Consider the following 16,515-nt stretch of genomic DNA (forward strand, 5'->3'; position numbering starts at 1 on the left):
CCAAGCACATTAATGGAGAGGCGAAGGGAAGAAAAAGATGTGGTAGAAAAGAGTGTACAAGCAAGAGGGATAAACGCGCCCTGGAGTGGATTGTCAAACAAAACCGATTCAAAAATGTGGGGGAGATCCACAAAGAGTGGACTGTAGCTGGAGTCAGTGCTTCAAGAAGCACCACACACCGACGTATGCAAGATATGGGCTTCAGCTGTCGCATTCCTCGTGTAAAGCCACTCTTGAATAAGAGACAACGTCAAAAGCGTCTCGCCTGGGCTCAAGACAAAAAGGACTTGACTGCTGCTGAGTGGTCCAAAGTTATGTTTTCAGATGAAAGTAAATTTTGTATCTCCTTTGGAAATCAAGGTCCCAGAGTCTGGAGGAAGACAGGAGAGGCACAGAATCCACGTTGCCTGAAGTCCAGTGTAAAATTTCCACAGTCAGTAATGGTCTGGGTTTCCATGTCATCTGCTGCTGTTGGTCCACTGTGTTTCCTGAGGTCCAGGGTCAATGCAGCAGTCTACCAGGAAGTTTTAGAACACTTTATGCTGCCTGCCGCGGACCAACTTTATGGAGGTGACGATTTCATTTTCCAACATGACTTGGCACCTGCACACAGTGCCAAATCTACCAGTACCTGGTTTAAGGACCATGGTATCCCTCTTCTTGATTGGCCTGCAAACTCACCTGACCTTAACCCCATAGAAAACCTATTGGGTATTGTGAAGCGGAAGATGCGAGATGCCAGACCCAACAATGCTGAAGAGCTGAAGGCCACTATTAAAGCAACCTGGGCTCTCATAACACCTGAGGAGTGCAACAGACTGGTCGACTCCATGCCACGCCGTATTGCTGCAGCAATTCAGGCAAAAGGAGCTGCAACTAAGTATTGATTGCCATACATGCTGAAACTTTCCATGTTCATACTTTTCAGTTGGCCCACATTTCTAAAAAATCATTTTTTGTACTAGTCGTAACTAATATTCTAATTTTCTGAGATACTGAATTTGGGATTTTCAGTAATTGTCAGTACTAATCATCCAAATTAAAAGAAATAAACATTTCAAATATATCACTCTGTGTGTAATGAATTGATATAATATGTAAGTTTCACGTTCTGAATATAATTACTGAAATAAATCAACTTTTTCATGATATTCTAATAATTTGACCAGCACCTGTATATGCAAAAAGTACACACCCTATGTGCTCTGCTAAAAATAACCTTTACAGAAGGCAAGCTTAAGTATGGGCAGGTATCAGAGAGAATAAGATATAAAGGAAGTGCTCATTAGAGAGGAAAACATAAAAAACACTGGTTTAGGTGCAATAGGTTTAAACACATGTACCCTTCACTGACATGCCCTGAAGCATCAAGAACGCTGTACAGAAACACAATGCTGACAAGCTTCATACTGTACTCCATATTTCTTATCAGAAATGAGCAAATAGATTGCAAGAAGGAAAGATTGTATTTGATACCGGCGAATGCACAAAAGAACCGGATACATTGGTTAGCCATCTTGCCCTGCTCGACCAACCTGTTCTACCCAAACGCACCATCCATGATGGCCAGTGACTGTGCTGCACTATGCAGGAACCAGGTCAGTGCACATGAAAACAAGTCCTATATAACCCAGCTGTATACATGTCCTTCTGTACCAAGTGGCATACAGCAGCCTGGGGATTCCCAGCTGCTGTCCGATTTCAAACACAAAACTAAATATATAGGGGGGGGGGACCGTGGTCTCAAAGCCTCACCCCAGGCAATGGGGAAAGATGTTGGATTATAGACGGCTAAATCTTTGGCATAAGATTTTGTAACATTTTTCTATCAGACAACTCTTTGATATTTATTTTGGCGGGGATGGATATTCTTCATAACCAGTCCAAGAATTAAAGAAACCAAATTTTTGGTTTGCAGAAAAAAAAAAAAACACACACTGAACTACTGTGTGTATATTTTGTGTGGAAGAGCACCTCGTTTAGACTCTAAACTGCACTGGTGCCCGTAGTTCGAGTTAAACAGTTAAAAAGTTATTCCGGACTGCATATCAACTCCTTTAACCAATCGACATATTCCTAAAACAGCTCTTAAAACCAGAAGGAGAGTCCGTCCGTGTGCGTTCTTACAGACACATACTGTACAGTTCATCGTGTGTGAGGTCCTTCTTCCTGCCTCAGGACTGGTTCTCCCGCCTCTGACTTCCTATCACGTGCGGGTTGAACTGGGACACGATGATGGTGATGTCGTCGCGGTACATACGCGCCAGCTCCTCGGGCAGCGACAGCATCTTGGACAGCCGCTCGTGGTCCACCGTGCCGAACTCGTTGTTGCCCACCGCGTGGCGCATCAGGTGGGTGGCCGCGTTCTGGTCCTCGAAGGCCGAGGAGGTGCGGGCCTTCCGCTCCTCAAGCAGCCCCTGCATCTGGCCCAGCGTCACCTTGTAGCCGCCCACCGTCAGCGGCTGCTGCCGCTGCGACCCGGTCAGGTACTCACCCACCACGCGCACCACCTCCTGCCGGTGCAGCGTCTCCCACAGGCCGTCCGAGCCGATCACCTGAGGGAGGGTGGACGGGGTCAAAGACATAGAGACGATAGACATGATAGACATGTATAGGGGGGGGGGCGACAGTAGCTGAGGAGGCGGAGCGGATTGACTGGTAACCGGAAGGTTGCTACCTAGAGCGTCGGGGTGTCCCTGAGCAAGACACCTAACCCTGACTGCTCCTAACGAGCTGGCAGCTGCCCTGCATGGTCGACTCTGCTATCAGTGTGTGGATGTGTGGATGAATGGTTGGAAGCCGCTTTGGATAGAAGCGTCAGCAAAATCCCCTAAATGTAAATGTAACAACAGTACTTACTCACATCAACCAATCCAAGACCTAACCAATTGCATTTTAGACATTTGAATAACAAACCAAGGATTTGACCGATGTTCATTGATGCAATTAGACGTATTTATTTGTAATAATCCATTGTTAAAGTAATGTAGCTGAGGTTCTGATCATATATCAGAGTGGGATTCTTTGATGTGATAGAAACCCTGTAGATGAGGTCATTCTGTGTGTGTTGAACATCAATATTATTCTTGGGGCCCATCAGTAAAGAAACACACTAGTTGAGGTGGTCGAGGGCCACCTGCATGCCAGCACGTTAGTTAGTACTCACCAGGAAGCGGTCCTGCGGCCGCAGCCTGTGGTGCGTGATCTCGGGCTCGGCGGTCAGGTATGGGGGCGTGTGGTAGTTGGGAGGGATGAACTTGGTGTGCTCGTTCTCGTGGAGCTGGTCGGGGCCCGACTCCAGCACCCTCTTCTGCAGCTCGATGCTCCACTTGAACTTCACGTCCCCGAACGCACGGAACGGCATCAGCAGCCCGAGCAGGCGGTCCTGGGGGGGGGGAACAACCGCTGATGAGCGACCCCGGGTACCCCCCGCCCGCATGGAGGTACCCAGCATGCAGAGCGATGCAGCCAGCGCTCAACCTTAACATTTGTCTCAATTTCTTTCAACAGGGAATTTCCTTGAGGATGTTTTGGTTTACCTTTTGGCGCCATAACACCAACAATATGATTTGCATATGCCTTGTGCTTGAACTAATTTCATTTCATGGCGCTTTGTTTGCTTTTATAAAATAATATTGACTGTCCCAACATGTCTGTGACCGCCCCGGGCATCGGTCCCTTAGTGTGGCCCCTGAGCACCTGTCTGTGACCACATCAGGCCCTTAGTGTGGCCCCTGAGCACCTGTCTATGACCGCATCGGGCCCTTAGTGTGGCCCCTGAGGCCCAGTCTGTGACCGCCCCGGGAATCGGGCCCTTAGTGTGGACCCACCTGTCGTACGACGGTCTTCTTCTCTGACGGAGGGTGCTCCCCTCGTATCCGGGCCAGCTCGTCCTCATTCTGGGCATTGTGGTCGTTGGACAGCGTGTGAGCCGTGAAGGAGCCGTCCTCCTCCTGCACCCCCAGCACCGCTCGCCCGTCGCCCGAGTTGGCTATGAACCTGACACACAGAAACACATTCTGTTTACCAAGGAAGCTCTTTACTCTTAATATGTTTACCAAAGACAAAGATACAAATACACGTTTCCTCATTCTGCTTGTCGCATCATCACTCTACTATTATTAGCTTTGTTGTCAGAGTTGTCATAACATTTAAACCATGTTCCCATGAAGTAGGACTGAACCGATGAAGAGGAGACGTACAGGTCTGATCCATCGATGTGCGCCACACAGGCCGTGGCTCCGGAAAAGGCAACCCTCAACACCCAGTAGTGCAAGTATGCATTGGGGTCTCCCACCTGCAAGGAAGCACATCGGTGAGCCACTAAACCTGGACCCCAGAGGAGGAAACCAGTTGCGAGGCTGGCAACGAGCAGCCGAGCCAGCACACCCACCTGGGCCTCCAGAGAGAGGTCGTTGTCCAGCCTCTTGAAGGCGTTCAGCAGCGCCTCCCCCGTCTCTGGAACCTCCCCGGGGCTGGGCACAGAGACACCGTTGGATGAGCATTCTTTCATTCGGAAAAGTTACATCCTGCAAAAGGAGCAGCAACCTACTCTTCCACATTATAGCAGTTCCACCTCCATGCATTACAGACGGTACTACAGACCATGCAGAAGTGCAGAATAGCAGCATGGAGATACATACTGTATGGATGTAAACATGTATGTAATTGTGCATATATTACTCTCTTTATATGCACAATAACATACATGTTTACGTATCTCCATGCTGCTATTCTGCACTTTACACTACTATATTGTACCTCAATAACATGCCTCAAAATGAACAACACTCTGGCACACTGTGAATATTCTGCATATATGCCCACTGTCTGTCTGCATATGCTGTGTTTGTTTGTGCACCATTATGTTATGTGTGAGGTAAAAATATTACTTGCACATTTGGAGTATGGGGAAACGCGATTTCGACCCTCTGTGTAATTACTTGTTGCATGCTCTGATTGACAATCAAGTTAACTTTGGCACCTTACCGAAATGCTGTGAGTGACGCGGCCTCCTCACCTGCTCAGGTCTATGAGCTCCTGCCAGTAGGTCCGGAGGCTGTTGAAGTAGAGGCTCTGGGCCTCCCGGCTGAAGTAGTCGTTGGGGTGCTTGTGCCACTGCAGGATGGGGCTGAGGGCCCGGCCCGCCTCCACCGCCTCTTCCAGCTCACACAGGGTCTCGTGGGGCAGCAGGGACACGGCGATGTAGTAGAACAAGCGCTCGCTCAATGCCTGACCGGGGCGAGAGGAGAACGGGGGGGAAAGATAGGTATTCATCTCTTTACATCAAAATAAACAGAACATACAGCACATTGATGGTCATTTTTTGTATTATGCCTCATGCACCATGCAGGGGAGGCAGATGTGGTGATTGTGCAAAAAGAAAATGCAAAATACATTTTTATGAGGAGGGTCCAAGTTTGGATCTATGGACCAAACATTTGAATCGAGTGCATCTTCAGGCCATCTTTGAGCCAGGCGCCTTACGCCTCATTCATGCCATGCATTCATTTGGAGTGAAAGCTAAAAGAAAAAACAGTCCATAGCTCCACCTGGGCGCAGGCACAGCCGGCGTGGCCGTCGAAGACCGCCATGAGCATGCCCCGTGTCTGCAGGCAGGTGGCCACGCTGCGGCGGTCCTCTATGGGAGCGTTGGCCGGGAGCTGGTTGCTGTCAAAGCCCATCACCGACGACACGTTCTTCCCATCAAACTCCGGCACCTGAAAACCAAATCCCCTTTGGGTTTGAATCGAAACACGGAGGGCTTTTGATTCTGTGGGTTAAAGATCAGCATCAGCTCACAAACCTTAAAGCTGTACTCGTTGGCTTTCAGGATGGAGTTGACCTGTGGCGGGGTGAGGGTGTAGCTGTGGAGGTTGGGGGTGGCTCGGTAGCTCCGAGACACGGGGCGGAGCCTCCAGCTGAGGGAAGGGTGTCTGGGAGGAGCTTGGTGTGGAACGGGTCCCGAGTGGGACTGGTGTTGGCATGGCAACAGGCTTGAGGCCAAGATCTTGGTGCGGGGCAATCCTCGGAAGAGCTGCCAGGCCCCCGGCATGACTCGCTCTACACCTCAGGTGATCACACACACAGAACCCCACCGATGGTTGGGCACCTATGAGAGGACATCCGTCATCACACACAGGCACAACGCTCTGAGCTGGGAGTCCATGAGGCAATCAATAGAGAATCCATGCATTCTCAATACATTCAGTGAACTACAAGCTCTTTTTAAAAAACTGAATATTGTTTGTGCACATAAGGTAAGACAGAACAGGTGTGCAATAGAGCCATGAGAGATATGCAGTCATAGCATTCATCGTGCATGTTGGGGAAGCAAGTATGAGGAATAGCAATTAAAGCAAACTAACTTTTTTGGTTGATAAAAAGGAGGTTCACGTAATGGAAGTTATGCTGTAGTCCAGTCTAGCTATGCGCTATATGGTTAGATCAATACCAGATAACACTAGATAACCCCTTGACACTAAAGACAAACACAACATTGGGTTCAAAGTTTACTCCAGCTCCAATTAATCCATTGCATTACAAGAACAGTTAGATATACATCTTTAAAAAGAAAGTACTGCACATGTTTAAAATAATGTTATAATGTTACTCAATGAAATGTTTGAATATCTCACGTTAACGTTAAACCAGAGAAGGTAGAACACTGTTACCTCTGTTTGTACGGCTAGAGGTCAGTCTTAGACTAGAGACCAGTAACAGACTAGACCCTGATGTGTAAACTCAGACTACAATCCTGTCCCAAGCAGAGGTCAGCGTAAAACACTCCTGCTAATAATAGCTGGGGTGTGGATTCTAGCCCTGACATTTGGAGCTTGTGAAATGTTCTGACTAAAGACCATGTCCCACTGAACTAGATTCTGACTGGTTGCCTCGATCCCTCCCTTTTACATAATTAACCTCTCCGTTTGCACTTGTATAGGGTGTGATGATATGGGTTAGACTTAGAGCAGGAGTGTGTGTGCGCCGTGGCGTGCACACACCTGCTCTTCAGTCTCTACAATGGTTCTCCACTGTTCTGGGCTTGGGACACACATTTACCATGTTCATTAAGTCACGACCCACTTTTGTACAATTCAAACCAAGTAAATGTATTTCTCAGAAAACGGGCTATTAAACGTGTGTCATTATTTACACATTAACAAACAATTACTTTCATCCCTGCATTCAAAGCACATTAATCTCATTTACACTCCGTGACCCTTTCAAACAAGTCCGTGACCCACATTTGGGGCGTGACCCAACTGTTGTGACACTGGACACACACACACACACACACACACACACACACACACACACACACACACACACACACACACACACACACACACACACACACACACACACACACACACACACTTTTCTGTAACAGACAATGTATAGGCAGTAACTGCAGCCTACTAGAGCTTTAACTTCAGTGTTAAAGGTTATGTCGCAGGGAAACCTGCAGGGCCGGCCCAGACCTGAAGTGAACAGGTTTGTTGATCAACCTAACGACCGAGGTAGCTAACCGACATAGAGATAAACCAGAGGACAGTACTACGGGGAACTAAGACAGGCGGGCTACGAGGTTCTATGTATATTGCATCGGTCCAGGACATGCAGACAACCCTGACTTCGGCTGTGCAGCTCAGACAGACACACATATACGCGCCATAGAAATGCTAGCTAGCTATAACAAAGTCATAGCATAAGCTCAAGTAATGACCTCGCAATGCTCCATGAGAAGTACACGAATCCTTATATGTGCCCATTAAGGGACGTCAATGAGAAAGTGAAACGGACACTTACCTTACCACAGTGATTCAAAGTCAATGTTGAAGTACATAGCTGGATAACTATCAACACCTTAAACGCCGCACATCATTCACAACCAGAGCGTCGCCCAGTGAGCACTGATTGGCTGAGGGTTGAAAGGAGTGACGTTTTAGGAGTACAGCTCATACGTCATTTGATCCCCCCCAAAAAAATGGTAGAAATAAGGTACAAACCATCTTGAATAGGTCCATGGTACAAACGCCATTATTATTTGTTTTACCAAAACATTTTTATAAACATTATATTTGAAAAGTTTTATTTGAGTTTATTTGAAATTTACATATAAAAAAAGTAAAAACACTGTATGCAACACAAATATATATACAAAAAGCGTATAAAACTCTACAGCTGCACAAAGTGTAAACATTTAAGTGACACACAGCATTGAGCACTGCGGCAATACTGACAGCTGAGCAGGTTCTCCAAGAAGGACCCCTCCTAGATCAGGAACCTTTCATCCACTAAGGTCTTGTTGGCCAGGTTCCGCCTTCCAAGTACCCCTCTGATCCAACGAAAAATCTGTCCCGATAAGACACAACATGAGAAATAATGAATCAAGTCAACACATCTTTTCTTTTTTGGTTGTTGGCTGTAATCAATTTTGTAGCAACAACTGGACATTCATTCACATGTACGTGCACACATGTACCGACCATTTGCTGCACGTATGTAAGAACTGCTGCGAGCACGAAGCTCTGAGAGCCGAGGTCCACCACGCAGAAGAACAGCGTGTCAAAGATCAGCAGGGTGGCCTCGTTCCCGTAGAACAGCACGTCGCTGAAGGAGTGCGACTCGTCTGTAGAGGCACAGAGCCAGGTTAAGGAGTCGAGGAGCACCCGAGGTGAGCACACATACGACACAAAGGAAGACACGCACAGTACATCCTTACCGTTGTAGAATATGCTTTTTTCATTGGGTTCAAGGAGCTCCATTCCTATGACCCGCTCCAAAAACAGCTTGTCCTTTACTATGTAGTCCATGTCGCGGTGAGCCTGTGGACAGCACGCCGTCAACGATAGCAACTAAGTAAACAGCAAGTAACAGTTAGTGCAGACGCTTTGTGTGTTGTTTGCGTGGTTGCGTGTGCACCTACGTGGTCTATGACGGATCCCAGGAAGCGGTTCATGGTGTTGTAGGCCCGGGTGCTCTGCTCAAACGGATTGGCTGAGGAGGCGTCCACCAACCGGGACGGCCCGTTCCTCTAGAGACCGCAACACAATGAGACGCCTGATCACTCCGTCCAACCTTTTGAAATTAACTCATGGAAGAATACTTTCTATCACAAACACAGGAGTGGGGACTCTCTCTCTCTCTCTCTCTCTCTCTCTCTCTCTCTCTCTCTCTCTCTCTCTCTCTCTCTCTCTCTCTCTCTCTCTCTCTCTCTCTCTCTCTCTCTCTCTCTCTCTCTCTCTCTCTCTCTCTCTCTCTCTCTCTCTCTCTCTCTCTCTCTCTCTCTCTCTCTCTCTCTCTCTCTCTCGTACACACACCCTGCCGAGGGGCTCCCGGATGCGGTCGTACTGCTGACGCAGACGGGTGCTGATGGAGACCTGGAAGGTCTGCGTGTCCGTGTTAGGAAGAAGACCCCGCTGGCCGCACAAGGACTCCTTCACCGGGCCATAGAGCGGGAGGGAGAGGGAGAGAGGGAGAGAGGGAGGATGTGATATGAAGACAGATAGACATAATGTGGAACAGCAGTGAAGTACTGGATGTGTTGAAGGAGACAGATAGATCTAGAGAGAGATATAAGAATGTCTCTGGTACATACGGCTTCTCTCTTCAGGTTGGTGTTCATCTCCTCCATGTTGGTGTCTGCGTGGCCGTGCACTGAGCGCCCGTGGATGTAGTAGCCAAAACACTGGTGTGACAACACAAGCATGGAGACCTACAGCAACACACATAAACGCCAAGTTTATTACTAGTTCCAAAGCTAGTTACAAGCTAGGTACACCAACTCAAAACCTCCATGATGCTGCTGTACAAAGGGACCTACATTGCTGATGGAGCAGAGGTCCACAAACTGCCGGATTTTGTCCTCCACAAAGCGCTCGTGGAACACGGTGAAGAACACCACCTGGGTGGACGGGATCAACATGACCTCACGGTAACTCGGCATAGAGAGAAGAACGGAGGAGGTGGTTATGTTACCTGTAGAAGTCCAATGCACAGCCAGAGAGTGGAGGCCAGAGCATAGCGCAGCGTTAGGCTGTAGGGAGGCTTGTACGCCTGAGGGGGGCGCTCTAACGTGGACCAGGGGTCCCTCAGGGCCAGGTTGGAGAAACCCAGCACCTAGAAGGGGAAACCGTGAACGAGTGGAATGAGTCAAGGTAGACGGATGATAACAGAATGGATGGAATTCTTTAAGGGGTGATATCATGTTTATTTTACTTTTCTCTTTTCTTATATAACGTATGTATATATGTTTTACGTCTGTTCAACCAATCGCAACAGAGTGGATGTGCTGACCAATCACAACAGACTGGGCTATTCGGGAAGGGTATGTTAAAGCAACTTGATACAAATCAGAAAGTTTTTGAACGACGCTGAAATTGGTTTTGCCGAAATGAACAGTGTGATAATAAAGGGGTATTTTGAACATACAGGCAAGTAACCTTATTCTAGTAGTACCCCCAAATACATTATTAACCCTAAAAAAATCATGATATGGGATCTTTCAGTGGAGAAGAAGACCATGAGTGCAGCGCTACACTTACCTCCAGGAAGAAGAGCACTGCGATGACCTGGAAGGTGGGGCTGATCTTACGAATGGTCTGGATCTCGTTCCACTCGTTGGCCACGAAGTAGGTCCTCCAGATACTGACCGGGGACGGGTCGCGCTTCGCTTCTCCAGAGGCTGAGGACAAAACAACGAATCAACATATGGATAGCAAAATAGATTGGGTTCAGAATCGATTAGAAAAAGGGGCCTTGTTGCGTTCGTACCATTGACTGTACGGCCCGCTTTACTTCGTGGTCTCTCCCAATCGATGAGGAAGATGTCGACGGATAGCTGCAAGATCAGCTTGTGGAGGAACTGGATGGCCTGAACAGACACGTGCAACACAACACGTTGATAATTATTAATTCAGCCTGGCTTTCAAGCATCACTAAGAGGAAACATTAGTGTTAATATTGGATCATCTGGGGTCTTATAAAGAGGTAACGTCACCTTTAGAGCGAAGGCACAGCCGATGTATGTCACCATGCGCTCCTCCTGCGCTGGCAGAGGCAACAGCACGGAGACAAACTGCTGGGCCTGATTACAACACACACACACACACACACACACACAAACACACATGTCAGATTATGGCCAGTTCTAAAATGTATCATATTGCTTTGGGAGAGTGAGGATAGGGGATATGAAGAGGTGGTCTATCAGGGTCAAAGAGCCAAAGAGACTTGCCTCCAGCGTCTGAAGAGAACGGTAATACAAATGGAAGAAAACCACAGAGAAAGAACACTGACTTTATGAAATTAATTCAGTCCAGAAAAAAAAAAAAAACAGCAGCTAAAGACAAACATAGAACCACAGATGGCAGGAGTACCACATTATTCCAGTATAATTCAATATAGAGGTGCCCTAACAAAAACACAAATTTGTGTTTGAATGTTCTGATGTTGTTGTTAAATGTTTATTAAAAGGGCTACGGGCAAATACGTATATGCTTGTCAAGTAGGATGGTGAAATTAGGGATCTGTGTCTGTATGATGGAAAAAGGGAGCAAAGTCGAGCATCAATAGAGGATTATCCAACATATATAATAGACAAAAGTGAAGAGCATAATCAGTTAACCAAACAAAAGTGCCCGTCACTACGAATCTCATTATGCAAGGTAGGAACAAAGCTATTTTGAGGGACACCAAGCCTCTATTGCTCTACTTTATTCACAGGCCTTGTTGGAAATCAGTAAAAGTGTTTGATATCACATCATACACGTTTACAGATTTCCAACAAGGCCTGTGAATAAAAAACATATCTACGCATTCCAACATACTGACTTTGGAAAAGATGAGCCAGTAAAGTCCTGTTCCCACAGTGATGCAGAAGAAGACATTGGCCAGGTCTCCGGCATAGAACAACAGGAACTTCAGCAAGGTCTGAGGAATGCACACAGAGAGGACAAGAGAACAAGGCCATGAGAACGAGGGACTTTTTAAAATCCCAGAGAACATCATCACTTTTAATGGAAGCATCTGCAGCAGCTGCAGCTACCTCCATGTCGACCAGGGGAGAGGAGATCCTCCTCTTCCAGCTGACGGTCTTCAACAGAGAGTACAGGACAGCCATGCCCCCCATCACACCTAGAGCAATCTATAGTTACATGTACACACACACATTGTGAATACATACGCTGCCTTCATTAATGGTGAAATGTATGTATTTTTGCCTGATCACTCACATCTGTCCTCTTGCGGGCCTCATTCTGATCCATCTCGTACTCCACAGCAAACGACACCTGGCGTAACAAAACATGGAGTTATTATTAGCTGTTAAAGTGAAGGCCTTTATAAAATGTATGTTTATGATGGTTATTCTCCAGCCACCCTGTTTTTGCTTCATGTTAACATTAAGGAAGAAACCCTTACACATTTACGGGATTTTGCTAACGCTTTTCTCCAAAGCGACTTACAACCAGTCATTCACACATTCCCACACTGACGCGAGGTCAACCACGCAGGGCGCCCGCCAGCTCATCAGGAACAGTCAGGGTGTCTCGCTAAGGGAAATCTAGACACTCGATCAAACTAGATCGAACTAGCAACCTTCCGGTTACCAGTCAACAAGCTTTACCTCTTGAGCTACTGCCACAATATAAAAATGCACTGCTCTCTAATGTGGCGCCGTCAACGTGTTGTGATGGTGAGAGAGTGAGAGGCAGAAAGAGATAGAGCGAGGGTTGACTCACACGAACAGTTTGCGTGGCCAGATCTGTGAGGAAAACATCTTTGTAAGACACGGAGAGCAGCGGTGGAAACGCCTGGCCTTTCTGGGTTCCAGGAACCAGCTGAAATCTGGTAAACAATTCAATGGAAGAATGAGACATTAATGAAGTGTTAAAGTAAAAAAATAATGAGGCCCTGCATCATCACACAGAACATTGACTCAGCCCACTTCAGGGCTGTTAGTAAAGATATCTTCCACGCTACCGTAGCTTGATGTCGGCGGCCACACGGATGGCTTTGGGCTTGGAACTCAAACTCTTCTCTCTACCACTCAGTGTGTCGACCACAAACACACGGCGGGACAAGTACCAGTTTTTCACGTTTTCTACGCAAACACAAGCGCAGCGTTAATTAAATCCATGCATCAGGGTGCGCACAACAAAAAGAGAAAATATCCCAAAAAATGCTGACCCATGCAAACACACACATGAGTTACCTTGGTTGACGTAGCGGCCGTTATACTGCTGGTTGAGGACCAGAGATGGGACGGCAAGCAATTTGCGCGCCTCTCCTTGACTCAGGTCAACAAACACGTCGTAAAATAGTGGTTCAGGGTACGTACGCAACAACTCTGATACCGACATGTCACACTGTAAAAGAACAAAATAATATGTCGAGCCACGTCAAAGATGATTTTCTGTTACGACAGACAATAAAGTTTTCTGAAACACACATCAGTTGATTTTATCATATAGTCTTACTTTTCTCACTTTTTCCATCAATTCAACAAATATAAAAATAAAGAGACACTCACACTCTCCTGGTAAGCCGTTCCAAAAGTGTAGGCTGCCCTCTGTCTTAAAGCCGTATCAGGACAAAGCTGTACAGAAGGGTGTATACAATAGAACTCAAATATCCAGGACATAAGCCCAAAAGACAAATCAGGCCAAAAAGAGAGGCAGTACAGCAAGCTGGACAATAGCGTTCAGCCTCAAACCAGTAACAAGACCATAACAACTGTTCGGAAGCAGCTCATGTTCTTACTTGCAGAGACCCTCCACTAACGTTCTCCCATCTCAGGAACTCCCCTCTTACATCATACACCGCCGAAATCAGCTTAATATCCGTATTCTGCAGAACAACAAACAATGGGATAAATATCAGTCGAAGAACAAGACCTTTAAAAATTATCTTAAAAAATGTTTGGCTGAGTGAAATGATTAGGGCTGTTTGTACTATGCGACTCACGCATAGAGTGCTAAAGTTGCCCACTGACTGACCTTCTTGCTTCCTTTGAAACTGAACTCAATGGGCAATGGATCCGTTTGAAGCACTCGGCCAGCTAGACCCGGCTGATCCCCATAGTAAAGCCACGGCAGATTAGTTCTCCTGAGACACAGAGAACACAGGTCAGCGGGACATTGTTATCCAATTGGATCTCAATCACTTTGGAAAGTGAAAGGTTTGCTAAATGATCCGGATATAGTAAATAAATAATTATAAGTATTGACTAATACTAGAATACTAAAAAGGTCCTTATTTCTTGTTACCAGTAAGAGATGTCCTGTGTGGTGCCCAGAGCGGCCATGGATCTGAAGATGAGGTTGAAGAGGCCGCAGGCATCGTTGGTCACGCTGCTGAAGGAGTGCATGTTCATCACACACATGTTCCCTAGAGCCTGGCACGCCGTGAGGTTGGTGAAGACCTGGATACAGCCCCCACACACACACACAATGCTTTGAGTTATACAGGAACACATCAACAGAGACACACACACAGACAGGGGAGGTACACACAGAGAATGACGACACTCACCAGACATGCGGAGGATGAGGAGTAGAGGTTTTTAAGGAACCACACAGACTGGACAGGGAGAGCCTGCCAATTGGAGGGGAGCGATACGTCAATCTTACATGAGCAGGAACTAAAGAGAACTTCTGTACACCATTAGGTTTTCACTGTTTATGTTTAGATTTAGGTTTTATGTTTCTAGCAAAATCACCCAAAAGATTTACTCACCAACTCAGCAAAGTTAACATTGGAGTTTACATTGGAGGGGAGATTGTTTGGTGGCAAACATAATCCTCCTGCCTGAGGAAATGTATATCAACAGTCAATTGAGTTGGTGTCCCCTTTTAGATATAGGTTCAGCAAGAGGTGGACACTAAACTCTGTGTTGTGCTATGATGTGTAGAGTAGTCAATACTTAAGGCCGAACTTACCAGCACATTAGGAGGGGTACACACACATGAGTTGGACGTATTTACAAATGAAGCCTGACATCTCTCACAGCTGGAAGACAAGATCAACGATTATTTTAATTCTGAAAGTCTGAAACTAAGGGAGCATGTAAAATGTCGCTTTTTTACTTTTTTGTAGTTACTCTGTGAGATATCAGATTTTTGTTTACTTAAAGTGTACAAGGAAGAGGAAAAAGGGGCAAATACTTTATAACCAAACAAATATAGCTCTGGTACCTGTCTCCATTGTTGTTTGGTACAGAAAACGCAGGACCATCCCCGTTACAAGCCTCACACCTGGCCTCGTCCAACGGGTTTCCCTGGAGGTCTCTCTCCACTTGAGTGAGTAGTGGTTAGAATAAAAATATATATATAATATAATTGTCATAATCACATGATGCTGTAGTTATCACAACATGTGCTGCTTGCCACTTACCTCGAACAGTCCCTTGAGGGCACAGACACGTCCCCTCTTCACTCAATCCGCCGGGACACCGAATACACCCGAACCCATCCTCCGTCACCGCCTGATCAGAAAACAGGGCGAGGCACGGCGTCATTCTTGGCTCAAATTCATATGAATACCTAAACAAAATGGAAAAATATGAAACACTTTACATACCGGCTTTTCGGGAGGACAACGTTGACATGTAAGCGATGCTCCGTTGGATTTGTGAACACGGTGCCCAGGTAGGCAGACGCATGCGAGTCCTGCAAAAAGATTGGAACAGGTACACTAACTACTCATGTGCAGAACACGCTGTAGATTAAGGAAAAATACCGCGCGGACGTGTTTGCATATGTGTATTTTATATAAATCAGCATTAACCGAAGATTTGCACCAGAGACTGACCAACCTGTTGCACTGGCACGTTGATCTTCACCGCATTGAACACAAGAGAGACTAGAAACATCGTAGAAATGTCCCACGACGCAGTCTGAAACCGTCTGAAAGGAGATGATAAACTGCTGGCAGGAAAGAGAATTACATTTAATTAAGATAAATATCATTACAGTCAGCCTGCGGATATCAGTATTCAGCGTCTCCGTCGCCATGGTAAATAAACAGAAATCCGCTTCCTGTCATTTACCCAGAAACCTTTTCGGTATGACGCTACCGATGGTTGCCACAGCGACAACACGGCCAATGGGCTCCGTCCGTGCTGCAAGCTCCGACTTTAGCCCCCGTTTAACTTTAAAACGATGATGAAATGATCCTCATAAATCTTGTCCATTATGATTTACTATCCGTAACATCTATTTGTATACGACAGGCTACTACTACAATGTGCTAATTAAAAGTCTTGGCTTACTAGTCCATGACGTTGAGGTAGTACTATTGGCCACAGCAGCCATGCATTGTATTTTAGGTAGGATTGGTTGTTCAGTGTATTTTTAATAATTTCTCAAATTGGGCTTCCTTTGTCAACTGCACAATCATTAATATAAAATGGAAGGCCCAGTTAATTAACATGTTTATGTGAGTCACACAAGAAAGTTGCCTCCATAACTTCAGTTAAAACAACTTTATTAAAAAACAAACTAAAACCAA

At 46.3% G+C, this 16,515-nt stretch overlaps 2 protein-coding genes across 3 annotated transcripts; both read right to left on the reverse strand.

Moving 5' to 3' along the window:
- Window positions 1–1,820: 1,820 nt before the first annotated feature.
- pdp1 (pyruvate dehydrogenase phosphatase catalytic subunit 1) lies at window positions 1,821–7,930 on the reverse strand. 2 transcript variants are annotated; one of them, XM_030370759.1, is made up of 9 exons: window positions 7,813–7,930; window positions 5,807–6,112; window positions 5,553–5,720; window positions 5,021–5,232; window positions 4,394–4,475; window positions 4,203–4,297; window positions 3,831–3,999; window positions 3,167–3,385; window positions 1,821–2,555 (listed from the first exon to the last, which is right to left on the reverse strand). In XM_030370759.1, exons 2-9 carry the CDS (start codon window positions 6,053–6,055, stop codon window positions 2,175–2,177), a joined length of 1,575 nt encoding a protein of 524 aa, XP_030226619.1. In that variant the 5' UTR covers window positions 6,056–6,112; window positions 7,813–7,930; the 3' UTR covers window positions 1,821–2,174. The 2 variants fall into 2 exon arrangements, with proteins under 2 accessions (XP_030226619.1, XP_030226620.1); XM_030370760.1 differs by having other exon boundaries at window positions 7,818–7,928.
- A 137-nt stretch (window positions 7,931–8,067) lies between these two features.
- On the reverse strand, window positions 8,068–16,064 carry tmem67 (transmembrane protein 67). Its single transcript, XM_030370758.1, has 28 exons — window positions 15,821–16,064; window positions 15,586–15,674; window positions 15,400–15,490; window positions 15,201–15,300; window positions 14,946–15,015; window positions 14,743–14,814; window positions 14,539–14,601; window positions 14,274–14,428; window positions 14,004–14,112; window positions 13,768–13,854; window positions 13,538–13,603; window positions 13,220–13,373; window positions 12,988–13,108; window positions 12,747–12,852; window positions 12,240–12,296; window positions 12,053–12,151; window positions 11,839–11,937; window positions 11,006–11,092; window positions 10,780–10,879; window positions 10,551–10,690; window positions 9,985–10,125; window positions 9,830–9,910; window positions 9,605–9,721; window positions 9,327–9,443; window positions 8,933–9,040; window positions 8,729–8,831; window positions 8,493–8,635; window positions 8,068–8,358 (listed from the first exon to the last, which is right to left on the reverse strand). Exons 1-28 carry the CDS (start codon window positions 16,017–16,019, stop codon window positions 8,278–8,280), a joined length of 2,955 nt encoding a protein of 984 aa, XP_030226618.1. The 5' UTR covers window positions 16,020–16,064; the 3' UTR covers window positions 8,068–8,277.
- Window positions 16,065–16,515: the final 451 nt, after the last annotated feature.

The sequence above is a fragment of the Gadus morhua genome, chromosome 11 (genome assembly GCF_902167405.1).
Source record: "Gadus morhua chromosome 11, gadMor3.0, whole genome shotgun sequence".
NCBI lineage: Eukaryota > Metazoa > Chordata > Actinopteri > Gadiformes > Gadidae > Gadus > Gadus morhua.